Here is a 27,193-nt window from a genome sequence, read left to right as displayed (position 1 = left end):
TAACAGCTCTGCCAATTCAAAATTGATAAAGCAATTTGACATGATTTGAGATATATAATGGATCAACACAGCCTTAAATTGGACCAGATTGGTATTTCCATTTTTTTTCTTGTATATGGAAATTCTATTTAAACAATGTAAAACACAGCAAAATAATTTCAATAATATATCAGCACATCTGTAATATTCTCTTCACCAGCACTGAATCCTCACAGAGAGGTAGGACATCAGATTCTCAGGGAGACAATCCTAATTTATCCATAGGATGAACACTGCATTTGTGGCGTTCATTACCTCTAGATAATGGAACATTATGTTTGTGCAGTTAGATAAATACTGGGTGTTATGTTTCTGTAATTTATGCAAATTATAGTTACAGATACTAATTACCCTGTTTAAACTTGCTGGGTCCCCAAATACTTCTAAGAAGTAATAATTATTAGCTTATCTTCTTTAACACCCTGGAGGCTACCACTAGCACCAGGCCATTTGTGTGCTGATGGGTTATTTATATTTTTGGATCTTCAGCTTATCTAAAAAGAGATTAATAAAAGGGCCAGGTTAAATTACCTGTTCCTTGTATACCCTGCAAGCATGAAAAGTTCCTATTTTTAAGGTCAGTGTCTGCTTTCAAGGTGACAAATGAATAGCTACAGTTATGGGGATTGAAGGTAATTGCTATAAGTAGCTAATGAATATATGCGTCTGTTCAACAACTACAGCACTAGTATACTTTTAACAAAGAAAACAAATTATAGGCTTCTAATGTTATGCTAATTACTTGTAAAACTAAAATCTGGTATTTGCATTTCCTAGGCACTGCAAGAATGGTTATTTTCAGCAGGCAGTGTTCACTGCATTGCATTCCTGGCAGCTGCCAAAGACAGGTCTTTGCTTTGGCTTTTGCATTTTCACATCCCTCTTGCACTGCAAGTTGTGAGCTTTACAGGGAAAGAAATGTTAACCTTCTGGCCTCCAATATAGGTTATTCAGTGCTGTTCTCAGTATGCACCCATGAAAGAACACTGCTAAAGTAAATTAAGATTTTTTTTGCCTGCCCTTCATAACCATGAATGCATTTTTATTCTTCAAAGGTGAAACGTCACCTTGTCCAGTGTCTTGGAAAAAACCTTTGAATCTGAGAGTAACATGTATGCGCTGGCACTCAGTGTAGCGAACTTGTTAAAGTTAGGAATTGGCAGAGAAGGCAGTGCCAGTCCTGGGGCCGGAGCGTTCCTGGGCCCGAAATGCCGGGGGGGATTTGTGCCCAAGGGCGGGTTCGCTGTGGGGAGAGCCCGTTCCGAGCGCCATGCCCCGGCTGCAGGGCAGAAGCCTTGTGCGGGCTGCGGCCTTCTCGGGAGAGCGGCGTCCCCCTCAGGGCAGCACTCCGGCACCGGCGGGAGGGCGGCGGTGCCCCCGGGGCGGGAGCAGGCGGGTCCCGAGCGGCGCCGGTTGTCGGGAGCAGCGGGTCCCGAGCGCTGCCCCGGGGCGGGAGCAGCGGGTCCCGAGCGGCGCCGGTTGTCGGGAGCAGCGGGTCCCGAGCGCTGCCCCGGGGCGGGAGCAGCGGGTCCCGAGCGGCGCCGGTTGTCGGGAGCAGGCGGGGTGCCCCGGGGCGGGAGCAGCGGGGGTCCCGGGAGCGCGGGTCCCGAGCGGTGCCCCGGGGCGGGAGCAGCGGGTCCCGAGCGGTGCCGGTTGTCGGCAGCAGCGGGTCCCGAGCGGTGCCCCGGGGCGGGAGCAGCGGGTCCCGAGCGGTGCCCCGGGGCGGGAGCAGCGCGCTCCCAACGGGCCCGTCCCGCCCCATCGCGTGGGCACTGCCCGCGCTCCGGCCGCGCCCCTACTTATAACGTGTGCCGCGAGCGGATTGGCTGGGCCGGGCTGGCCGCAGACCCGCCCCCCCTTCCGCCGCCATGTTGTGTGGTGGGGCGGGGGCGGCCCGCGGGCTGTCGTGAGGCGGGCGGAGGGCGAGTCGGGGCGGCGCGGGCGCTGCTGGCGCTGGGCAGGGGCGCTGTGCTGGGAAGAAGAGAAGGCGCGGGCTGCCGGGCTCGCTTCTGCGGAGGGAATGGCGGATGCCGTGATCCGCAGTGGCGGCGAGATGGAGCCGGAGCAGCATCAGCCGATGGAGAAGACCAGCGCGGGCGTCCTCGGAGTGGAGAGTAACAGAACAGGAGCCGCTGAGGACACCGCACAAAATGGCGGACGCTCTGAGGGCGCTGGGGAGGCGCTGCTGGTGGCTGCTGTTGCTGCAGAGGACAAGGTCCCCACAAACCTCAGCAGCAGCAGCAGCAGCAGCCAGCGCAGGAGCAGCATCTCGACGGCAAATGAACAGCAGCAGCCGCCCAGCGGTGTGCTCGGGGGGCCGCCCCCTCTCCCTAAGCCCTCAGAAGACCAGCAGCCTGTTAGGAAGAACTTTCAGATCCCCAGGAAGAGCAGAGAAAAGAAAGGTTGTTCCTTCCCTTCCCCTCCCTTTTCTACCTCCCTCCCCTCTCCATCCGATTCATCAGGCAGCTCTCGGACACCTCACACGGCTGCATGCAGACAAACCCCGCGCTGTGGAGGAGGCTCTGCTGGCTCGCACTCGCGAGGCTGCTGAGGAGCCGATTTTAGTGTCAGGATGTTCCATTCTTTTCCTACCCCTCCTCTTTTCTTTCTCACTTTTATTTTGTCATGAGGATGAAACAAAACCAAAACCAAAGCTCGGCTTGAATTTCAGACCTTTACTTTAAAAGGAGGAGAAGCTGGATGCGATCAGGGTGGGCTTGAGTTGATCTCGGCTCTGCTTCTGGAGGTGCATTGTGGAGAAGATGTTTCTTTGGGATGCCGACATCAGCGAAGATGGTTCGCTTTTCTCTTCCCCGACCTCCTCCCTGCAGGAGAAGGGTGTAATCCTGGTTAGGATAGACGAAACAAACCCAGCAGAGTTGTCCTTCTTCATTGATGATACGCAGAAGACTGTTCTTATCTGGTGAAAGTTCTTTGCCGGGAGAAAGGGAGCATCCCACGTTCTCGTGCCTCGCTTTGGAAGCGTTCTGCTTCCAAGTGTCCAGGGTTTGGGTTTTTTTGTTTCTGAGTAACTCTTCCTCTAAAAGCCTGTGGTATTTCTTGCTTTTCACAAGACTCCACTGGTTTCTTCTTAACTTTGTTTTTGTTAAGTGGAGTTGAAGACATGTCTGATTTCCTCCCTGAAATTTATCTTAGTTCTTGCCCTTTTGCAATATGGAGTCAGTAACTTAGTACATATTACAAAAATACTTGTTTGAATAGGCTTCTTGTTCTTCAGGAAGAGGGTAACATCTTAACTTCTTGAAATGCTTTCTTCTGTAAGGAAGAGATGAAGGTAGGTTTATTTCATTATCCAGTCTTTTCTCTCCAGTAATAGACTAATTCCTTTTGGCAGTAATGACCCCTTTTGCTTCCTGGTCTTTCCCATTGCCACCCCACTCTGGGCTGATACAAGTCTGGCAGTGATTCATTGTAAAAAGAACTGGGTTGATTTGGAGAAAAAAGTCTTATAATTCATCTGACAGAAAAATACCTGGATGTAACTTGGTGCCTCATGAACAGTCGAAGTTTCTTGTGTGCCCCACCCAAATGTGGTTACACCCAAGTGTGGTTTAGATGTGTTTCAGAAATGTTTGTACTTAACCAACGCTATTTGAAGTTCCACTTTAGCATTTGGTTCCAATGTGAATGAAAACCTGCAAAATACCTTCTTAGGTCATCTGATTCATCATTTGCCTATGCTGAGCCATCTGCAGTGTGCAAAAAGTTTTGGATTGTGTAGTTCAAACCTCAGGCTTCTGTGGCCTCTAAGGTAGAAGAGGAAGCCATTCTTATCTTACTTCAAAAACTGACTTGCTAATGTCAAGGTCATTTGAGCCATTCTCACCTTTTTTCCTTTCAGCCTGCAGAAAGGCTCTCAGGTATTTTGATCATTCTGATGACTTGGAGCTTCCGAAGCTCTCAGAGCAGAACCTGCTCCATTCAGCCCGCGGATTTACAGCTGTGAGTGTTGTTCTCACGGCATGGATTACCAAACTGCAGTTTGAGGACAGCTAAATTGCTATTGGGATTTGTATTGTCATTTGAAAAATGATGCAATTCAGTCAGTTCTGCAACTGCACTGGAAATCAGCACTGGATCATCTGATGCCATAGGTAGTGGCTCTTGCAGCATCCTTATTGTTAGTGCTTAAATACATCTTGTTAAATTGCAGAATAATCTGAATGACACCAGTTCCTCGAGAGAGAGCTGTCTTGGCTTGGTTCTAAAGCCCAGCATGGAGCAATACATATGGAAGCTTCCTCCATCGTTCCTTGCCTTGCAATTGTTCTGCTTTTTAAGCCACCATGTCTTTCCTGGACATGCCATCCTGAGACATAGCTGCTGCCGTGATTGTCGAGGCTTAGCTGCTATGTACAGGAGCACCTTGTCCGAGGTGTTTGAGTTTATTTGGAGGTGGGTTTTTTGGTGGATTTTTAAGTATTTTTAAACACCAAAATGTGTTTCAGGAACAATTTTTGGTAGTGAAGAAATTAAAAATTGAATCTGGAAAGCACAAATGTAAGAGAAAATTTAAGCTTTAGCTTCTAAAATGTAAGAGAAATATCCTGAAAAATTAGGCTTTAGCTGCTTATTTATTTTCTTCAGAATTTGTCTTCCCTCTTGGACACTTAGGTAGGGACTGAAAGTCAACAGAAATCCTTTGTAATCTGAAGGAAAGATACTCTTAACAACTGTGATCAGTTTGCACAGAGAATTCTTCTGATTTTCTCATGCTTTTTGCTGGATAGGAATTCAGGAAACAAATGAAAGAGAAGTTGGCTGCAACGTAATTTTTTTAAGGTGTGCCTGTATTTGTCTTCCTCCTTAGAAGTTCCTTGGAGGTTTGTTTTCTTGGTACATGGAGTTTAGCAATGGTGTTATGCTCTCTTGAGCAGCTTATCTGTCGTTTGTCTTCAGGCCTTTCCTGGCTCTTCCAATTCAGTTGTCTGATCTTCACAGATTTCCAAGTTTGCTTGAAACTTGAGAGGTCCTTGATAGGATTAGGAAAGCAAATTTTAAGGATAAATCAGTGTAAGAGCACTTTTAACTTGCTGAACGATATGAGTGATCTCCTTACCAAATGATAATTCCACCAATGATGCTGACATTGCAGCCTTTAAGAGGTTGCTTGTTGGTTAAAGTTGGAGTTTCTTTCTGTCAAAGTAGCAAATAACTGCTGTTTCTCAGGCTGAGGGGGGAAAGGTCTTGCTTTTACCCATGAAACTCTGCAATACTTGCCTGAAGGTCTAGGTTGTCCCTTTTCTAATTCATCGTTTTGCCTTGTCTTTTGTCTTCTCGTTTTCCCTTTCTTTGGTAGAGATGTGCTCTGCTGTTGGCTTCACGATATTTCTGGGTGGCGAGCTCTCAGCCCCTGAACTTGGTAACTATTTAGGCCTATTGAGAGCACAAGACATTTTGGGCTGAAAAAATCCTAAAGGTAAAAACGTCACAGTTCATTAACACCACAGATTTTTTGTTTTAGTCTTAAAAAATGAAGACTGAAAGAAATTGAGACTTAAAAGGGTGCTTCTCAATGGAGCTTTTGTAGCAGGAGCACTTGTGTGTGAGGAATGCTAGCATTCTGCCAGCTTAGCTGATCAGAAAATCATTCATTTATTTATCTTCCCTTCAAACTTGGTTCAGGATTGCTCAAAGAGGATGGCTCTGTCTTCACATTCTGACTTAAAGCAACCAAACCCAGCAACTCCAGTCTCAGCTTTCTGAAGTTGAAACATCAGACAGCTGTGAAAGAAAAGTAGAGCCTCTCAGGCATGACATGCATCCAAACATCCAGTCCAGTCCCTGTCCCCTGACTAGTACTTACAGCTAAACTCAATTTCCACCTAAAAATAATTACATTTGTTCCAGTGCCTTGGATAGAAGCTGAACAAGCCCAGAATTTATTTACTTATGTTTAGCTGTGCTGAACAAGCCAGCAAACCCCAGAACAATTGACTTGTATTATAAGGATGCTGCAGGTTAGTCCTTACTTTAATTAGTGTTTAATTAACCCAGGGCAGTAAAGGTGCAGTGTACCCCCACCAGCTGTGTACAGCAAGCCTGGAAGATGTGTGTGTGCTCATGGCTGCTCTTTGAAGTGATGGAGGACTGGGATGAGCTCAGCAATTCCATGGTTTGCCCAGGGGCACAGGCCTTGGTGGCTGCTCTACAAGGTCTAGTTTAGTTTTATTTATTCTCAGTTTTATTTTAGCTTTTTCTTGTTTCTGCACTCCTTCCTTGAAGCAAGGTACAGGCCCTGCTATGGTGACATTAACGTTTCAGACCATCACTGTCCTTGAACACCTCAGCTCAAGTGGGGAACTGAAAAGTATTGCCTGGCTACTCACCTCCCTGGGGTGGTGTTTCATGTTTTGATTGAGAACATGGAGTCTGCAGTGCCTCAAGTTCTGGAAGAAAAAACTGCAACAATCTTTATAACTTTTTTTTTTCCTGTTTTCCATAATTGAATGATTAGGTAGGGTTTTTCCATACATGTGTTGAGCACTGAGTGTATACTAGTTTATGCAGATTCTCCTTACCAGGAGAATAGAGTGACTTGCTGGTTTAGGGCAAGTCTGTCTCAGCTTGCTCCCCAGAGCCTTCCACAGAGCAGAAGATGCTTAAACACAAAGAACAGCATGGTTGATGATATTTGTGTGGATGACAGGATCTTAATTAATGTAATAATGTGCCTCTTCCTAGAGTTGCATCTGGGAAAGTAGGTGAGACATTATGTCTGCCTTGGGGTGGCTCTTTCTAGCTCACCCTGCAGTGCTTTCCACTTGTTTGGGCTCCAGAGGAAGAGAGAGGCTCATTTTTACTGAGCTTCTGTCCTGGGGGAAGGAGGGAGAAGGGCTAAGGTGCAGTAAACACTGGTAGGAAAACAGGAAATTCAGTCAAGCAGCTGGCCCAGATAACCTTCTGCCTTAACTGCTGGTTTTGAGGAGCTGGCAGTGTGTGAGCCCAGATCTGTCTGCCAGGGAGCTGGTGTTGTAGTGTCCAAGGGATCCAAGGGGCTGGGGTGGAACAGGGGGTGCTTTCCCAGGGGTGTGTACCTGCAGCACGCTTCTGTTTTCTATTCTCTTTTCTATCTCTTTTCTATTCTGTTCATAAGCATTTATCTCTTCAGTACAAGAGAATTCTATTCACTCTCAGTTCTGTCTCCTCCCATTTTGCTGTCAGCTTTTGAAGAATGAAGGTGTGGTTACTGAAAAGGATGTTACATAAGTATGGTTTCTAAATCACTTTCAGAATTTCCGCTCTTAAAAAAATCACTTTCTCATTGTTGGTGTTGGAATCCTTGCTTGATTGCAGTTTGCAGATGTGGTGTTGCCTTCTAAAGTGTGCAGCTTTTACTAAATAACAGTTTGGTTTTCATTAGGAACATTTGTTTTTTATTGAGGCTTATGCAGTAAATCTTTTCTGCAAATGAGGGAAAGATTGCTGCCTAAATTATACTGCCCTATTACTAAATGAAATTGGAGGATATACTCTGAAGATAGAATTAAATTTAATTTGTTGTTAGAGTAATGGTAGGTTGCTTTTTTGTTGTTTTTGTCTTTGTTTTGTTGGTTTTTTTTTGGTGAGATTAGTACTATTGTTGTTCCTAACTGTTGTAACTACAGTAAAAATTGTGCACTTCTGGTGGGGGTTTTAGAAGTTACTCTGAGGATAAAAACCACTTCTTGTGTCGTGCTAGTTGAGTTCCCCCAGAGATGTTATTTTCCTGGCCACTGCTCTCACAATCTGCACTGCCATCCTCTGCTGGCTCCCCCGGGGTTGCTCCTCTGATCACTTTGTCACCTCGGCACCCAAACACTGATAAGAAGCTCAGGGGTACGACTGCTGCCCTGTGGGAACTCGGGTAAAGGTTTTCCCAGGAGGGAATTTGTACAGCAGCACATGGAGGGCTTTCCTTTTAAAGCAGGTGTAGTAAGGGATAACATCATCAACCATGAACACAGGCAGTGGGGTCCTGGTATTTTTAGTAATAGGAGCTTCTTTGTCTTCTTTAAATAGGATTGGATTTCTTCATATTTAGCTTAATTGCCATAAGCAAACAAACACAAAACCTCATAATAGTTCTGAAGTGGGGCCGAGCTATGAAACTCTTCTTGAGGTTTTTATTAGGACAATTTGTTCCTGCTTCTTAATTAAAGGAGTTAATTAGTAAATTGCAGTTCTGAAAGTTTAATTACAGTGTTTTGCAGTACATATTAGATGTTTTTCAAGGAGTAAATTCAGACTTGAAGTGCTTCCCTTACAAACTTCTGAGAACTAGTAGCTGTTCAAGAGCAATATTAAAAAAACACAATTGTGATTTTTAAAAGATGCTATCATTCTAGGAAATTTTAACACAAACTTTTTAAAATCTATATTTGCCAAGTGTTCTAGGTGTTTTGTGTTTGAAATTGAATCACAAACCATTTTCATGCATCAACTGTCAGTGAACTGGAAACTTTTGGATGTTTTCACATGTATATTGGCACTCATTATTTTATTTCTTCTCTTTTATAGCACTCTTTCAACCAGTACTTCCAGAGTCTCGAGAATTTGAGGAGATTATAAACATTCTGCATCATTCCTACTTGGATCCGAGTTCAGTGTCCAATTTCAAATACAAGAGAGCCAGCTTAGTTCATAGTGAACTGTTGGAAAAGGAGGTGAGTATGTTTGTGGCTTCTGCTTCTCAATAAGGTACCAGTCAAATGCCAGTGCTTCTCAATCTAGAGCCAGAGACCTGGGCATTATTTTCAGTTATGCAGTTGGTCTTAAATTGCAAACTTGCATCCCTAGAAATGAAAGCAGCTATTTTTCAGGCAAGTTTATTACTGCATAGTTTTCAACTTTTGCCTGCCAGGTACTCCAAGAAGACTAAAAGAAAAACTGTATTTGTCACCAGTGTCTGTGTGTTTTTAGCTTTCAGAAATTTTCTTAATTTTTATTAAGGTATTTTAATAACTCAGAAATTTGTTTTAATGTCTTCTTTACAGGGCTCATGTTTCCTGTGAAAATTAAGATTAAAATATGTGTCTGACAGAAGTTTCCATAATCTCTGTAGTTTTGTTGTTTTCCAAGAAGTACTTTAACTAAGTGGATTACTGGTCTAGTAATTGGAGCACCTTGGTTGAAGCCCCTCTGTTGTGCCTTATGTGCTGTCTCTTAAATCCAGCCTTAGCTTGTTCTCATCACTCTCAAATGAAGTTTTCATTCCCAGTGCCAAAGCTTCACATATGAAGCAATTGAAGAATATATAATTTGTTTGCTGTGATTATCATCTTGAAGTTATGAAGTAAACTGAAGCTTTTTCTGCTATTACATTAATTATTCATGGTTACAGCTGAGAAATATTGGTAAAAACCACCTCAGCAGCAGTGAGGTGCATCTGCAAAAATATTTGCACAGTGTAAGAGATCTGTCTCCTAAAAAGAGAAAAAGTCTTATTTCTGGAGTTTCAAAGATGTTGTGGGAGGCATTGGGCTGGATAGTTCTAGCCAGTTGTGCTACTGGATCAAGCTGAACTGTTACTGCACAGGTTTGTTTGAGGAGTGTCTCTTAAAAAAAACAAATACTTGGGCAGATTAAGCCAGTTGGATTTCCCACAGGTATCATGTTCTCGAAATCTAATTATAGCTTCCAGTGATTTCATTTGGGTTATCTTTTGATTATTTTTGTACACTTGGATCTGCTAGGGCATTAAAACACTGACACTTGAGTGTGGCAGCAGCAGTGTGTGTGTGCCTGTGCTCAGGGCTCTGTGTGTGAACAGTTCACAGAAAAACGCCGGGAGCTGAAGCGGGACGGGCGCCCCGAGGAGCAGCTCTCGGAGAGCCACGCCTTCCTCATGGTGGATCGCTGCCAGGTGAGCCCTGAGCCCGCAGGGGAAATGCTTTCTTAGCACTTGGGAGCTTCTGGGGCTTTGGGTTTTTTCACAATGGTTTTATTGACACAATCTTAAAGTTACTTCTGCAAAATTCCGCACTGGAAGGTGTAGAAGGATGGGAAAGGGTTTTGTCACCATCTAAATCCTCTATTCCCTGCTATTTAAGGTACTCCATTTACGTGACTGTATCTTCTCTGGTTTAGGCTCTGTTTTATAAATAGAAGGATAGATTTTCTGGATGACATGTGAGTTTTTATTTGGTTTTTGTTTGGGTTTTTTTTAGTTGAGAAATATTTTGTGCTTTCATTGCATTTGGGTTTCGGTGTTTTTTTCTTCTTTTTTTGGATCAACAAGGTAACCTGTAATATTAGAAAATGGACATTGTCTTCTCTGTCTCTTCTTTGATCATATACTTTTAATCAAAGTGATGGAAAGGTGATTTCTGTGCTTTGTCTGCTATTATAGAGTTGGGATTTCGTAAGCATGAGGTCATTTGACAGGTATACTTCTGTTTTAAATATTAAAATTTTCTGTATTAAAGGCAAGTAATATAAAGAGTGTTGAAGGTACAGGGAGAGTGTGATTTTTTAAGATACAGGTGAGTCTATGTAGCTGTTCCATATCAGAGTTCAACTTACACAGTTGAATAGTTTTATAGAGAATTCAGACTAGTCTTGCCTCTGTTTGTAAGGGTTGGGGTTTTGTTTAAATCTCAGTTTATATTCTGTAATTTATATTCTGTAATTGTCATTTATCGCTGTTTGTTCTGTTCATATCCTGGCTTTCCTTACAGACTTGCTTAAAAACCTCTGTTCTCTTTAGATCCAGAGCATATGTGAAAAGGGGCTGCAGGTTGGCCACTCCAAAATCACAATTCTCGGCAGCCCTTCCAGGGGTAATTATCTTTTGATTAGAGTGCTGGTTATTCAGTAGCAGTTGGCAGATAATGTGATGCAGTTGTGTCAACTTTCAGTCTTTTTTTGTATCACTAACTGCAGCAATATCACAGCAAGATGTTTTTAACAAAGGAAACAGACCTCAGAACATTATTTCATAGCTCTGTTTTTGAGTAGTTCAGTGAAATTCCTTTTCCAAAGGGAACACCTAATTCTCATTTGGCTTTAAGTCAAACCAGTATCCCATGTCTTTCCAGGGGGCCCAAAGAGCTCATGCAGTGTGTGGCTGCCTGCCTCTGTGTCTGTGTGTAGGTGTGTGCATTCAGAGATACCTCATGGACACAGTAGCTCAGCTCAGTTTTGGTGTAGATAGAACTAAAATTCTTGAATGCACAAATCCAAGAAGAGCGTAGATAAATTGGAGACTTAGAAGAGTCACAAGATGTTAAGTGTCTGGAGAGTGCATGACAGCAAGTTCCTTTTGCAAAGCTTTTCAAATAGAAAATTAGGAACTAATTTTGTCATCCTGTGTGAGAGGAACATGGTACAGAGGTATCATGAATATTGAAAGCAGACAATATGAAAGAATATACAAGTGAATATTGAAAGCAGAAGCAGGTGAGAGGTGGAGAACAAGGCTTTATGAGCATGTGATTTTTTACTGTTTAGCTGGTAAAGAGTCTGGAGCAATTTGCTCAAGCAATTAAATACAGACTTGGAATGAGAGGAACATAAAGCAAATGGATGTTTTTTAGAGTATCTGAATTCAGTTACAGTTCTTTGGTCTGAGGTAGTCAGCCAGAACAGCAGATGACAGTGTGTTTGAGGCTGTAAAATCTATGAAATAACGAAGTACAGAAAAGCACAAAATTATTTTACCTTTGCACTTGAGTGTCAATTGTATCTTTATTCTTTTGTGTGCATTGAGCTTTAATCCCATGTAAGGCTTTTTAAATCGCTAATAATGTTTTAACATTCAGCATAATGTATTTTGGTTTCTTTTTATACTCTTGTCAGGTGTATATATCTCCAAGTATGCTGATTTATTGCAGCCTAATCCTCTAGAATCTGGAGCAACTGGAGATGTGATTGTTTTTAAAATAATAAAGGTAATTTTATCTTGCTATTCTTGAAGGATTACTTTGCTTACTGGTAACACACAAGTGGTTTTAACCTAACTTTTAATTTGTGCAGTCATCTGTGTATAGAGAAACTAGACCTCTACTAGATTTAAAATCCAGTATTGATATTAAGCTTAAATAAATCATAATAAATTGTTATAGAAGGCAGAGGTATGTTGGGTTTTTTTGAAAGTATGAAAATAACGTACTTCCAGAAGTAGCTTTCTTAATGGCTTGTTTTATTTTCTCTTACTTTGTTTGGTACTTGAAGCAATTTGTCAGCTTCCAGGACAAAGTTCCTGCTGACAATTCTTCTGTTTTATTACAGGGAAAAATGAAAAGCATATGTGACTACAGTGGTACGAAAGCAGGGGACTCAGCTGTGAGGAGTATGTTGGATCCCACCCCAAACCACGAGTGTCACATTTCAAAGAATGCAGCTAAAGTCAACTCCTTGCTGGCTTACCGAGCCTACGAGCTCACCCAGGTACAGCTGAGCCTGTGCCACCTTCCTCCACAAAAGCTTCCTAAAGAGAACTTCTGAGCAATGGAGAGAAAATGACAGGAGTTAGAACAGCCCCTGAGCTTCCCTGTGCAGCTGCAGCTGGGTGTGTGCAGCAGTCCACAGGTGCTGCATTAGAAATCTCTTACTGCCACAATCTGTTGCAGTCAGATTATTTCACCTAGTCTGCAGATTTCAGGATCCTTGCTTGAAAGCATTCTCTTCAGTATTAACTTCGTTTGTCTTCTGTAAATCAGTGAAATAGATGGCTAAAAAATTCATGTATTTTTTCATTTCTCATTGCAAATTCGCCTAAATTAACATTTTATATTGGTGATTGAGCTAAGGATAGACTCTAGAACTCATTGCAATATTTACTTTCCTCTGAAGTTTTTGGTTTTTATTAGTTAATACCTTCACTCACCAAAAATACTTTCAAGTAAATGTTGCATTTCAAGAATGTTTTATTCTTGATTCACTCCTGTAGGTACTGTCCCTAAGTGGTTAATAAAGGAAGGAGAAGATAAAAAAAAAATCTTAATTTATTGTATTCTCTAGTACATATGAAAGGAGAATTTAAAAACTTCTTTATTTTAAATGCCAGCATTTAAAGAAATGAATGATTGCTCCAGGCTTCTGATTTAACATTGTCCCTTCTTTTTCCCAGTACTACTTCTATGAATATGGCTTTGATGAGATCAGGCCAAGACCAAGACATGTTTGTCCTTTTGCTGTTGTTTCATTTACTTATAAAGATGACGTGGTACAAGGACCAAAATTTGTGCCCCCATCAAGGTAAGCTAGGAAATGAGATGTGGAAAATCTGCATGTAGCAGGAAGAATTCATAGCTCCTGGCAGTAGCTTAGAATTGATTTAAATGAACAGTGCTGAAGTGAATGAATGTGTCACAGGGACTTAGTATAATTGAAGCCATTTATTATATTGAACAATAGTTTTTGAGAAATAAAAGAATTAAAAGACACTTAAAAGTATATCAAGGGAATCGCAGAAGTTAATAAATACCCTAAAATACACTATTAGGAAGAACTTTGATCAGATATTTAGATAAGTTAATAAATAGCCTAAAATACACTGTTAGGGAGCCCTAGCTTTGATCAGATATCTAGATAAGTTAATACATAATCCAAAAAAACACTCACAGAAGAAACTTTGGAATTAGAATATTTGAAGAGAAAAGCAGAAATGGAAGCCAATAAGTTAAAGTGACCTGCCAAGCCGTTAGAATCAAGCCAAGTACAACAGTAACTTCTGCCAAGCCATGGAAAGACATGCCAAGAATAACAGGAAACTGCCCAAATTAGGAAAATCTTAAAATTTAACTAAGGAAGACCAAGAATTCCGGAAGACTCCGCCTGTACTCCTGCCTACCTATGAATATGCATGTAATAATGATGTAATCCTTCTTCAAAATTGTATAAAAACCTGCTTTTGCGGTACATAATTCAGAAATCCATTTAGCGATTTCTCCAACGCGTTGCCAATAAATACCTCCTGCCTATAGACCTCAAATCCAGTCTCTGGGCAGCTTATTCTCGCCTTTTGGGGCAAAATTCGGCATCATAATAAATACTTATTATACTAAATTTATTATACTTAGTATAACAAATACTTCTAATGCAAAGCAAGAGGTGCCAAAATGGGTTTTATGCAGCAGGGTGGCCCCTGTGGGAAGCAGTTTTGCTGCTCTTCCCACCTGCTTGCCTTTTGCCTGGGTGAAATCCACAAATACTGAGGGGTTTTACCTAAGTGAGGAAATTTGTGGACATAAAAGCATTCACAGCATTATCTTGCTTGGTACTCTAAAATAATATTCTGTATATTTTGTCTCTGAACCCTTCACTGGTGTCTGCTGGTGGAGAGAATATGTAGATGGCCAGTTGATCACAGATCCACTGTGATACCTGTGCTGGCAGGAAGATGTCCAGCTGTGGGGACTGTGCTGTGAAATGCTAAAAGCAGTTATCAAGGTACCTAAATTAGTACAAGATGCTGCAGCAGTGATAGATTGAGATTAGAGTGGGAATTACCAGTCTTCCTATTTTGTTAGACTGATAAACTATTCTTAATGTAAAATTCAGTGGTCAGAATTCTCTGTTCCATCCTAGTCATTCTGTCTCTCTTCTTTTGTTTAGAGCAAACACCTTGCATGCAGATAGAAGTACAGGTAAGAATGAATTCCAGTTTTTGGTTTTATGATACAGACTGGGAAGGTTTTGATGATTTTCCCCCTGTAGTTTTATGTTTGACCAGTTTAGTTATGCTGAGTGTATACCTGAATTTTATCCTGCACCATGCTGGTTGCTGATACTGGATGATCAAACAGACACCTTAATGTGTATCTTCTTTTATATCAGTGTGAACCACAAGTGAACAAAATCAACAGTATTTTTTCCCTTCTCTCCTACTTAAAGTGTAGTAGGAACTGATCTTCAGTTCCTGAATCTCCTGTTCAATGGCACTTCAAATAATATTCTTTGTCATGCTTTGTTTTGAACCTCATTCAAGCAAAGTTAGTGTGTATGAAAGTGGTTGACAGTTCAGGTAAGGAAAGAGGATATAATTCCTCAGAAATTAGCATCAAGGGTGTGCTTATACTGACAAGTGTGGGTAACAAACCAACCTCCTTTGCTCTGCTCAGAGCAGATCAAAACATGACAGGGTTGATAACATCCTTTCTGTTGCCTTTTAACATTATTGTCTGGTGTTAGTATGAAAATTTCCCTATACTGATTTTGGAGATTCAGCAGCCTCTTTTTTCAGTCACAGAGTGGTTTCACTTAGGCTTCCTTTCTCCATCTTAATTTAGAGAAACCTAATGTTACATTGTGGAGGGGACAGCTTTGGAATAAAGGCAAACTTGTGTGCCACGTTTCCCTAAAATCAGCAGCACGACCTTTCCTTCCATGCAAGCTGTGAGTATTGCCATTTAGACAGTAAGTTTAAAATACTGCTCTATTAAAACTCTTTTGAGTAGAAACTGCTGAGTTTTGGATATATTCAGATGCAAATCTGAAATACTGATTAAGTGCCTTAAATACATCAAACAAGAGTCGAGTCATGTATGTCCAGAATTTTCTTGAGCTCAGGCACACAACTGTCAGCATCTCTGCTCTTTAGTTCTGTTGTTTGTGGATTTGTTGGGTTTTTTTCCATTCAAGTGACACACACTCCTCTGCAGGAATAAACACCCCTGGCTCATGAGATAGTCCAAAGAAATTGTTCTTAAGGGCGTGTATTTACTGGTTCTTACTTTATCAGGAAGCATAGGAATATAGAAAGTAAAAAAAGAGGTCTTTATTTTTTTTTTATCTCCACCCACCCTTCTTCTCCAGTTCTGAGAAGCTTGAGGTTGAAAAAGTTGTAAGCATTGATCATTTGAAGCAAAAAATTTCACCAGCATTGTTCTTGAAAGAAACTTACCAAGAAAGAAAAGAAGGTAAATTGTTCTCATTTAATTTCTTTAAATTCAGAATTTTCAAGTTTTCTGAATTAGAATTTTGGTTCTTTTTTCCTTACACTCTCTTTCTCCCCTGTATCCTGTCAGTGTGGAAGAATGGCATGTACTCTAGCCTGTATGAAGTTGTGGAGAAGTCCCGTTCTGGGAGCCACTTCGAGGGGTTACTTCAAAAACTAGAGAAAGAGAAACTTGTGAGTGCAACAGATTTGACTATTCCTATTTTTTAAAATAATTTTACTAGTTAGTAGTTTCAGGCATACTACAAGATCCACAGTCTCACTGGAATTCCTTAGCTGGCATACTCTTAAGTATCAGGGCGCTTCTCTGCCCAAGACAGAATTGTCTTACAGTCAAGAAGAGTATTCATGGTGAGCAAATGTCTTTGAAGCAGTTTGCTCTTTTTGCTTGAAAACAGGTCCTTGTGAAACCACTTGTGGACAGAGGATTTCTTATTCTTCTTTCTCCTTGGCAGATGATGTCCCCTTATGGTAAGCATACTCTGGGTTTGTGTTAGAGTTGGGTTTGTTGTTTTGGCTCTTTTAGGGGGGTGGGTTTTTGCATACTAGATTGACTTTGGGTGGTCCTCTCCTTTTTACCTGTTTGTTTTGGTTTTTTTTTGTGTTCTAGACCACCAGACTGGACGGTCCCGTGTGCTTCATGCATTGTTTCTGTTTCCAGAGTCTAGAGGTGTCATTAACTCAGGTTTGCTCACTGCTGTGTGCAGGTTTATTTAAACAGAGGTGATATTCTGTTGAAGATCTTGTAGTCAGTCAGTGTGAACTAAGAGTAACGGTTTGCATTGGTTACGGTCATGGTTTTAGTGTTTAGAAATACTTGTTTGTTCACAAAAGCAAATGTTGCATGTTGTAGGTTCACTTGTTCATATTTGAGAAGGTAAAACTTGTTGAAATTTCTTGATAGAGCATCCCTGGCTTCTGAATTACTTATTCGTGGTCATTCCAAACTGTGTTTCACCCAGCATGTATTAACATAGAATATTGCTGACTAGTCATCATTTATTTGTAGCTTCGTGGTTTGATTTTAATTGTGGATTCCCTTTTCTCCTTTTGGCAGCACAAAAAAATGGTCCATATGGAACACAGAAAAATTCACCTTCCATGGTTTTGCACAAGAAAAAGGAAATCATTCCAGAATTCACCAAGTTGGTTCAGTCTCTGCATTTTGCTTTGTACCAGGCCCGTAAACACAACAGTGAAGATTGTAATGCTCTTGTGGACAAGTACATTCATGACTACTTCAGAAAACTCTACCATGGCCCTGGAAGAGGCAGAGAATTTATAGTTCGTGAGTACTCAACACAGCTGGATGACAAAAGGTTTCTGTACCCTGCCCCGAGGTACAAAGGTGACATTGGCATGCGCTTGCAGAGCTACCTGTTCAATTGTGAGGCCTATCAGCTCCCGGTCTCCAGAGCCAGGGAGCTGCTGGATAGAAACCGGAGACCCCAGCGCTTCAGCCCCAGCTCAGATTATGAAGCCACTGCTGCCAAAAGAAGAATGTCTCGTGCTGGAGATGATGATACTGAAAGACTCAAGGATCTCATTAACTTGATCCAGTGTAGAAAGAAAAATGTAGGTGGAGATTCTGATTTTGAAGACCCCAGAATTAGGAGTGGTCTGAAAAGAAAGCTGGAAGAACAATCTGGAAATTTGCAGAAATACCTAAAAATGAGTGACTCTTCAGAGAATATTTGTCAGTGCGAAGGTAAGAAAGTCTTTGTTTAGAGTTCTTCTTTAAACATTGTTATTCAGAGCATATTTAATACTTAATCATCACAGATTATCTTTTTGCATGCTGTGGTAGTTTAATGCACGATGGTTCATTGGCCTGAGATCTGTTACTTTATCTAATAGAGAACTTTATCTAATAGAGATAAAGTTTGTTTTTTGCAGGTTTCCACTTTTTAGGAGATAAGTTAAGGGGAATTTTCCTGGAAGTTGCTTTTGTTTAGCCTCTTTGGAAAGAAAGCAGACTTCTAAAGAGTTTACTTGCCTGGGGAGCTGTCCAAAGACTCTCTAATACAGAACACTTAGCTGACTTGATACTGTCTTTTGTGGAGTTTGACTTTGCTGTAATTCTTTGTGTCCACTACCCTATTTCATACCTAAGAAGTTTTGATGGAAGGGAAGAAGCATAGTTCAGTTTTGAAATAGCCATTTGAAATAATGTGTGTTGTGGGACAAAGGAAACAACCTAATAAGATTAAATAATTCTCTACATGAAATTATCTACATCCAAACCTGAGGCAAGTATCACAGATACCTTCTGACTTAAGGTCTGCCAGAAAAAACCCTTTGATTTCTGTTTCCCTGACCATTTTCTCAAGGCAACTATAGAAGCCTCCTGCAAAAGGGGGAAATGGGAACGGGGTGACACAAAGAGGAGGGGATTTCCATCAAGCACCAGTCACTCTGGTCTGTGTGAATCACTGGAAGATGAACTGATCTTAGCTGCCCTTAGTTGTCCTCTTGAGGGGACAGAAGATACTCACTGCCATGTAGGGATGAAGGAGGCAAAGGGTGGACTTTATGGCTGGGATTCCTGCTTGGTGAATTCTGTGAACCTTCAAAGGTCTTTTGAGATTGACTAATGATGTAGAATATGTGATGAAAGCATGTCTACATTTTTGTTAAAATAAGTGTGTGTACATACAAACTGATGCTAAAGATTGAGACTGTGGGTACGTGGCAGATGTTTGTGGGGAGATCTGGTTTTGTTTTTATTTTAAGACTGAGCAATGGATTCCTTTTCCCCTCCTCACCCTCTCCTAAGGTGGCAGAACCTTGGATTCCCCACAGTTTGTGTTCCCAATGAATCCTGAGCACGGTGGCCACGAGGGTGACTTCAGGCCGGACGTGTCGGACGCTGCGGCCGACCCGGAGGGGCTGGTGCGGGCGGTGCTGGAGACGCTGGGCCCTGCCAGCCACTGGGAGCCGGCGCTGCTGCAGGCTGTCACCCAGGCCTTGGGCTTGGCCGCCGAGGACGCTGAGGAGGCTGTGAGACAAAAGTACGAGTATGAATCCATTGCAGCTCAGGACAGAGAGGGTCAGGAGCTTCCTAACGCTGCTCAGGCCGACAGTGTTCCCTTCAAGGACCCGCAGAGCCCGGCCGTGCTGGAAATGGACGTGCAATGCTTGCCCTACCCCGTGGATGTCAGTCTGCAGCTCCCACCCAACGAAGCACCCCTTGAGCACACACTACATTTACCAGTAAGTGAAACTGCCAAGATGCTGACAGTGAAAGTACTGTTTTCATAAATATGAGACTGAATGAAAAAAACATTGTTTTTTTACAGAGGCAAACACAGATAGGTACTAATTCTTCTGTGAAGCTTTTCTGTTTGGTAGGAACATAGGTGGAAATTTTCTCCACTCTTAAGTGTGTGTTCACGGTTCATTATTCTTTTTGTGATAAAAAAGGAGCAGAGTTGAAGAATTCTGAGCATTTCACTGCATGCTCAGCTCTCTTTGAGTGACTTGTTGGTGCAGTGCTGTATATGAGTTCCCTTGTGCTTGGGGTCACAGTACCCTAGCTTAGCCTACAAGAGTGATGGTTCCATGATCTCTGTTACTGGTACTTCCACACAAAGTCCAGTTCCTAAGTCACAGAGCAGCAATGACTTTGTCCCACGTGTCATCTCTGTGCTGTTTTGCTTCTACCCATCTGGGATGTGAGATGAAATTGGCTTTTTTAAGGGCCCAATACTAGTTGTAGGCAGTGCCTCAGCAAATTTATTATTTAAATTTAAATTATTTAAACTGTATTATTTAAAGTGCCTCCTGGCTTTAGTCAGGTATCAAGACAACAGCCTGGAAAGAGTGAGGGAGCAGCCAGTTGTCCCCTCCCTTCCCCTTGGGCACCCCCAGCTTCCATGCAGTAAGAGCAGTGCTCAGGACTGCATTAGTAATGAGAGACCACAGAAGTACCTCGTGGAAATGTTTCCAGCTTTAGACTGGATTAGATTGATAGCAGAATTGCCAGTGAACTCACTTCTTCCTGTCAACTGCTCAGAATGTAAAAACTTAATAGTGGGCAAAACCAAAAGAAGTTGTTTTGAGATGAGCATTTTGTTGCTTGTTTTTTAGGATGCAGGCACTGGGAGTACCTTTGAAGGCTGCAGTCCCTGTCCTAGTGCACCTATAGAACATGGCTATCTCAGGCAACCTCCCTGCTCAAATAATGTAGGGGAAGTTGGAATGCACTGGAAACTTATCCCAATTACAGGTAAGATGGATTTTAACTCCTCTGTTCCTACAACTAGTGAATGAAAACATATTCTAAAGGTTTGTGCCTGGATTCATACATCCATTCTTGGATCACATGTTGGTACACAAGCACATCTATAGCCTGTGCAGTTGTTTCTTATATTTGATTAATACAGAAATCTGGATGAAAACAGATACTGGTGGAGAATATTGGTTTGGCCTCATATTAACACAAATTAGAAATGTGAATGCTTTAAAAACAAACACAACTATAGTTTTGAATATGGATGGTGAAGAAGCTGAGCTGGGGTTATGAGGGTCTTTCAGCACTCCTTGCAGCACCACTGAAGCTGTGTCAGTAATCAGTCAGACTGATATCCTCCCCTTTCCAGAAAAAAAAAAACTTGTTTTCACTGTTGCAAGATCTGGTGCAGCTTGCAGTCCAACTCCACAGGTCATTTGTGTCTAAGCTTTTTAAAAGTGAGCATTTTAACCTAGTAGCAAATGAAAATACTTGAATAATATGTTGCCCTGCTTGATTTCTAATTTAATTTTTAATTTGTAATGAAGGTATATCCTATTGCGCTACATTATCTCTGGGAAAACTACTTGTATTCTGCTTTTTCAGCAGACTTGGACTGTGCTGTTTGACTGTCTTAGGAGCTGTTAAATGTACTGTGCTTCTGTACCTCAGCAGACTGTAACACTTGAGTATTGGAGTTGAAGTTGGTTGGTGGGGTAGGCATAACAGTAATGCTGTTACGGGATTTGGAGGTTTTGGTGTATCAGCTGTGTGTCACTCTCACACATGAGATGATGGTGATGATGAACTCTTCTTCTGTAGGTCTGAAGTCCCCAGAAGAGCCACTGGAATATTTGCCACCAATGGATGCACTTCCTAATGACCCCCGGGTAAATAGACAGAGAAATTCTGATTATCAATTGCCATGCTCTCCATTTGCAGACACACAGAAGGGGACAGCAGAAGATGGACATTACACAGGACAAGTGGAGAAACTTGAAGATCAGTATGAACTAACAGATCAACCTTTTACAGCTAAGCATTCCATTAGTGCAGTAATAGAGACAACACTGTTAGAAGAATATAAGCTCTTTGCAAGAAAGATTAAAGAAATTTTGCAGCAAAAAAACATTCCTTATGTCAGTGACATGTCCACACCAGTCCTTTCTGCCCAGGAGAGGATGATGAGACTTTCTGAACACATCTGTTTGCAGGCATCAGAGATTTCTGTCCAAGAATACGTAGAGAGCCTGATTAAGAAGCTGGACAGTGTCATTTTGGCTTCTTCCTGCGTGAAGCAGGCTGCCCCAGTGTATTCTAGTCCTGAAGCCCTGGAGGTGGTGGTGGGCAGCGCTGCCCCTGGCGCTCCGGCCGCGGGCAGGGACAGCGGCACAGCGCTCCCCGAGCCGCCCTGCGATCACCCGGGGGAGCAGCCCCCAGCAGGCCTGGCCCTGGCCCAGGACACCGCGAGCCATGGCAGTGCTAAAGCAGAGGAACAGACCTCTGCTGCTGCTGATCTCAGGGAACCACCTGAAAAGACTCACAAGTCCCCTAACAACCTAATAAACATTTCAACTCAACCAGATTTTTCTGATTTGATAAGCAAGTTAAAGCCTGAATTATTTACCGGTTTCGTCCAAATAATGGAAAATGTACAGAAAAACAGAATCCAATTTTATATTCATGAAGAGGAAGAAAGTGTTCTCTGCAGAGAAATCAAGGTAAAGCTGTTTCAGTTCAACCTCTCTCTACTGTCAGAACAGAGTGTCTTTCAAATCCACTTGTATGAAACTGGACACACTTTGACTGTGACAGTGAGTTGTGAAAATAGGCTGTCCTGTCCCATTTCCTCACTGAGCTTTGGTGGTAGTCTTGCTTATATTTAGCTTTTACGTAAGTCTTTTTCTTTGAGCTGGAAAACAGAACAGGCTGCAGGTTGGTCCTTTCTGAAGATCCTGCCAGGGGGTGGGCTTACAGAAAAAAGGTGATAAGTGAAGAAATGTGATAGCTACCATTTTAGAAGGAATGTATGAAAAGTCACTCTGTGTGCTTTTGGGTTTTTCCTCTTCCCCTCTTATAGTAGAGAGAACTTTGAGAAATCACTATGCTTCTGTGACTTAAATGTGTAAGATGAAAGTTGTAAACTTCTAGCCTTCCTTGAACACTGGGGCAGTTTGATACTGTCAGTTGGTTGTCTGTGTGTGATTTGATAAGAATGACTGAGTTGCTGAAACAGCTGCTCTGTGTTGCTGCATCCTTCTGATTAATTTATGGGAGGGATAAAGCAGCCAGTCCCTCTGGGATTCACTGAAGTGGAAAACCTTTTTGCTGTGGGTGTCATCTGGGCATTGTTTCTACCAGACTACCTGTTGACTTTTTCCTTGTCTGCTCTCTCTGTGGTGCAGGAATATCTTAGAAAGTTAGGGAACACAGAGTGCCATCCAGAGGAGTTCCTTAAAAGAGGAGATAATTCAGAGAAACTGTTGATCATTATCCAAAATGAAGACATTGCCAATCTCATCCATAAGGTATGTCCCACGTAAGGAACTGTGAGCTACAGAAACCTGTTGGCAATAGTGAGAGGAGCTCATTTGGAGCAAGGCTGCTTTCTTCTAACAGCACAGCATCCAACAGTACCCTGTGTTTAGCTGCTGTTTGAAGAAACAAAATGGTTGTAGTAAAAATGGTCTTGTCCAACATTTACTCATATCTTCTTCCACCACCATGCACAGGCTAATGCATAGTTATTGTTAGTAGTTGTAAAACTGTGCAGAGGCCTGAGTAGTTCTGGTTCTGTGATGCTCTAACAGGAGGTGAAGGCAGCTTTCAGATGACCTGAGCTATTCCTGCCAGCTTAAGACCCTGTGCTGGACAGAAAGTAAAATTATTCCAAGTGCTCAACGTCCATTTACCATATTCCTGTAATGCTCCTGAGAGAGCACCTCCCTAGGCAAGAGAAGGAACAGCAATTTTTTGAAAATGTGTTTTGATGTTTGGTGCCTGGCATTAGTAGATAGCAGAGTTCTGTAATTCCTTGTTCTGTGTGACCTGTGCTTACACCTCTGATTTCAAATGTTTTTCAACAGATCCCTGGCCTGGTGACTCTGAAGAGGTTCTCCTGTGTCAGCTTTGCAGGGGTTGACAGTTTGAATGATGTGAAAAATCGCACTTACCATGACCTGTTTGTGTCTGGGGGTTTTGTTGTGTCGGATGAATCTGTCCTTAACCCAGAGTCCATCACTACAGGTAGGTGTGATCCTTGTGGAAGCTTTAGAACTAAAACCCTGACATTTCAGTATGTGAGAGGTCCCGTACTCACCACAATAAAGGATCAGGTCTGCCAATTTTTGTGATGTTCTTTGAGAACTTCAGCTATTCCAGTCTCTTTCTCAGCCCAGTGGCGTTGTTGAACAACACATGAACAGGGAGATTTTGACTTCTGGTTGCATTTCCTTGTGTAGTTATGTCTGTGGAGCCTTTTATTCCTTACTACTCCATCCACAAACATGCTGTATATACTTTTTCTTCATTTGAAATTGAATAGTTAATGAAGTTACAATTTTTTGAAATATTTTAGCAAGGCAGGTTGTGTATGCTGAGGTCAGCTTTTAAATACCACTGCTGGGCACCTGAGGTACAGAAAGGCAGCTCAGTTTTATGATACTGCTGTTGGCCAGTCTGCATGGAATAAAACTTTGAAGTGAGTGTCTGCTGTTTGTAATTGTGTGAATGTACTGTGATGAAAACAGGAAACAGCATTTTGTATACACTGAAGCAGTATTTTCAGTCTACATACCACAGAATTTAACTTCTATTTAATATCTCTACAACAGATAAACTAAAACAGTTCCTGACATTTCTGGAGGATCTCAATACCCCAGATGGGAAATGGCAATGGAAAGTCCACTGCAAAATACAAAAGAAATTGAAAGAGCTGGGGAGGTAAGTAAGGTTCTATAATAGCAGCTGTTCAAATGCTTCAGCTTTCATTATGCCATCCAAAACACTTAAATAGAACTTATTTTTGTCTGTTGCTATTTAGACTGACCATAAATTGTTTCTAACAGTGAGCTTTCCCCCCACTGCAGGATGAATGCCAATGCCCTGAACCTGCTCACCCTTCTGAACACCTACCAAAAGAAGAACTTGGTTGAGATTCTGTCTTACCATAACTGTGACTCTCAAACTCGAAATGCTCCAGAACTTGAGTGTCTCATCAGGCTTCAAGCTCAAAACATACAGCAGAGACATGTTGTCTTCCTAACAGGTAAACCCCACATTTGTGAACACCTCTCCCCCTTTTTTGATAACAGGTGCTAAATATTAATACAAACTCCTCTTTTATGTATTTAGAAAAGAATCTCAAGACGCTGTCGAGTTACGTTGACAATGGCATCGTGGTTGCTGCTGTTGATGACTTCATGCATAACTTTCAAAGTCTTGTGGGGTTTCACAACTCTGATACTGAGCAGAACAACCTTGCTGCTGGCAGTGCTGGCCAAAGCCAATCAGGTGAGGTCAAACACACTTAAACTTTCCTTCCTGAAGTGCATGTGTGGGGTAGAGGTGCTGGGACAGTGTGCCTTGACTCTGCTCAACAGCCACTGCAGCTGGCAAGGAAAACCCAACTCTCAAAGTGTTTGAAATGGTGGGGGAAGAGCAGTGGGGATGGAGACCTTCAACACAGAAGTACAGGCTAACGTGGTATTTGAGGCACTAGACAGGGCATCTGTTTTCAGGATAAACTTGTCACTACTGCTTTATCTACTTAGAGTAGATAAACTGTACTGAGATGTCAGTAATTGTACTCCTTTAATTGTCTGATCAAATACTCACCTGCTGTGTAACTTTAGATGCTGTTTTGACATTGTCCCCTTTGGAGCTGGGAGCTGGGATTTCCCAGCACTAAGTATGAGCACGGTGTGCAGAAGCTTTTAGCACCAAGTAACTGGACACTCCCACAGAGGGTTAAGTGTGTGTGTTGAGTAAGTGAACCCGAGTGGCAGAAGACCAAGACCTAAAGTGCTGTTGGACTGGCAGACCTGAAGTGTAACACTGTGAGTAGTGTATGGCCTTTTTAACCAAAGTTTATATTTCAATAGAATAGAACTTTCTCTCTCTTTTAATGTAGTTCTTGTAGAAAAGGATGAGAAGGATGAGGAGGACATGTCTCTGGATTCAGGGGATGAATTGTCAGAAATAGAAATCTGCAGTGGTGCCTCTAAGTATGATACTCATGTGGAAGCTTTGCAGACAGAGGCCAAGGGCCCACATGGAGTAGATGCTAAAGCAAGCTGCTTATCAGTTACAGAGTTACCTCCTGAAGCACAAACTGGCCTGGGGGAAAAGACTTACAAAACTGACTTGGAAGAGAAGCAGCCAATTACTCCAGTTTCTACAACATGCTCTGCTGAAGGAGAAAAACACAATGCAGTTGAACAAACTCCTTTCAGTAACTTCCAGGTTTATAGCAGACAATTAAACATGTTCCATCAATTCAGCCACTTCAGTGTCCTCACTCATCAGACTTTTCTGGGAACAACATACCCAATTTCTCCTGCAAATCAAAACCAGGAAGGGAGCAATTATTTTCTATCTGCCTACAATCAGAGCATGGATACAGAAAAGTCATTATCACCTGGTGGCTGGGATAGCTGCTGTGATTCTTCCAGGCCATATTCAGAACAGAAATGAACTCTTAAGTCTCTTTTTCTAAGTTGCTGTGGACTTCTCTGTTTCTAAAACGTTGGATTAATGATTTCTATTTTATTCTGGAACAAAATGTTTCTTGTTCTTGTTATATCAGATGTTTTCATGTTCTATTTAAATCCCTGATGGCCCGTCCCTGTTGGAACCATCTGAAAATTTAAATAAATACATATATTTTTTAACGTTTACTGTACTTGAATTATCTTGTTTGTTGGCACTTTTAAGTTTCTACATTTGTATTTGACCTGTTACCTAAGCTTCAGTTTGAGGTCTGTTTAATGTAAAGCTGAATGTTTGCCTAAAATATGTGAGTCTTTTTTTCTTAACCACGAGAGTATCCAAGTCATGTTTCTTTACGTAAATATTAAAATTAATGTATTTATTTGACATGGACACAAATTTTGTACAATGTTTTTACATAGCTCTAAGGTAGTGTACTTATTTTCATGACTACATACTGGATTTTGGCTAAATACCTCAATTAGAGTAACCAATGGTGCAGTTCCATTACAAAAAAAGAAATAAACTCTTAATGCACAAGGGACTTGCTAACAGATTGCTTTGTCTGTGTTTTTTACATTGTTTGCAAAGTGCTTGAGGAACTCCCAAGCTTGGTTTCATGCCCAGCAATTATCTGTGTGCCTCACTTGGTGCTCTGTGCCATTGCAGCACCAGCAGTGTCCTCCCAGCTTTTATCTGGCCACTGTGATTACTGTAATGAGAGAAGGACAAACCTTCATGTAATGACTGTGGGAATTCAGTTTGCAGCAGAAAAACCTCAATCCTCTCCCACTTCAGCTTAATGATTGCTGGGGCTTTCAGGCTTTGTTTTTAAAATTTGGTTTTGTTTGTTTTGTGAACGAGCACTGGGGTAAGTCCAGTTTTGTCTGTTAAATTTCACATCTGCTGCGTTTCCAGCCTTTTCCCCCCAAGCGATTCTCTCCCTTTGTTCTGCCCCAGGCTTGCAGAGGCAGCAGCTGTGGAGTGGCTGCATTGCTCACGTACCTGGGACTCCTGGCTTTTAATGCTCATCCTCAGGTTGCCCAAAGTCCTGTGTTTGGGGGACTTCCTGCTTGTAATTTGATTTTAGTGCTTTTCTCTGGGATGTGCTGTTTGGTACCAGGTGAGTGTTTGAAACTACAGAACTCTAAATCCACAAAATTAATTGGGACAAAATTATTGGTTAAAAAGGGCAGTTCTTAAAAAGCAAGCAAAACCCATAGACTTTTGCCTGAAGTTGATTCTTCCCCTCTATAGAGAGTGGATTGATTTATTCAAGTTAAGAACCGGTACCAGACTACTAGTGTAAAGCT

At 41.9% G+C, this 27,193-nt stretch overlaps 1 protein-coding gene across 3 annotated transcripts; it reads left to right on the top strand.

The window, feature by feature from the left end:
* Positions 1-1,963: 1,963 nt before the first annotated feature.
* Positions 1,964-26,434, top strand: TASOR (transcription activation suppressor). Of its 3 annotated transcripts, none has more exons than XM_036391345.2 (23): positions 1,964-2,441; positions 8,560-8,705; positions 9,812-9,904; positions 10,748-10,820; positions 11,839-11,930; positions 12,271-12,429; positions 13,112-13,239; positions 14,599-14,630; positions 15,273-15,378; positions 15,799-15,902; positions 16,011-16,114; positions 16,339-16,411; positions 16,551-16,625; positions 16,998-17,648; positions 18,717-19,153; positions 20,030-20,168; positions 20,994-21,892; positions 22,577-22,699; positions 23,258-23,417; positions 24,005-24,113; positions 24,260-24,438; positions 24,525-24,683; positions 25,025-25,399. In XM_036391345.2, the coding sequence occupies exons 1-23, from the start codon at positions 2,060-2,062 to the stop codon at positions 25,078-25,080; spliced, it is 4,479 nt and encodes a 1,492-aa protein (XP_036247238.1). In that variant the 5' UTR covers positions 1,964-2,059; the 3' UTR covers positions 25,081-25,399. The 3 variants fall into 3 exon arrangements, with proteins under 3 accessions (XP_036247238.1, XP_036247237.1, XP_036247236.1); XM_036391344.2 differs by having other exon boundaries at positions 1,969-2,441; positions 21,114-21,892; positions 25,303-26,434; XM_036391343.2 differs by having other exon boundaries at positions 1,969-2,441; positions 25,303-26,434.
* Positions 26,435-27,193: the final 759 nt, after the last annotated feature.

This window comes from Molothrus ater, chromosome 11 (genome assembly GCF_012460135.2).
Source record: "Molothrus ater isolate BHLD 08-10-18 breed brown headed cowbird chromosome 11, BPBGC_Mater_1.1, whole genome shotgun sequence".
Classification (NCBI taxonomy): domain Eukaryota; kingdom Metazoa; phylum Chordata; class Aves; order Passeriformes; family Icteridae; genus Molothrus; species Molothrus ater.
The sequence above is the reverse complement of the archived record's forward strand: the minus strand, read 5'-3'. Positions and strand labels throughout refer to the sequence as shown.

Excerpts from the sequence above, each read along its gene's own strand:
- TASOR (XM_036391343.2), top strand. The coding sequence starts at position 2,060 with ATGGCGGATGCCGTGATCCGCAGTGGCGGCGAGATGGAGCCGGAGCAG. Across the intron at positions 16,115-16,338 it reads AACTAGAGAAAGAGAAACTT|GTCCTTGTGAAACCACTTGT; the intron begins GTGAGTGCAACA and ends GCTTGAAAACAG. Across the intron at positions 21,893-22,576 it reads TTCTCTGCAGAGAAATCAAG|GAATATCTTAGAAAGTTAGG; the intron begins GTAAAGCTGTTT and ends TCTGTGGTGCAG.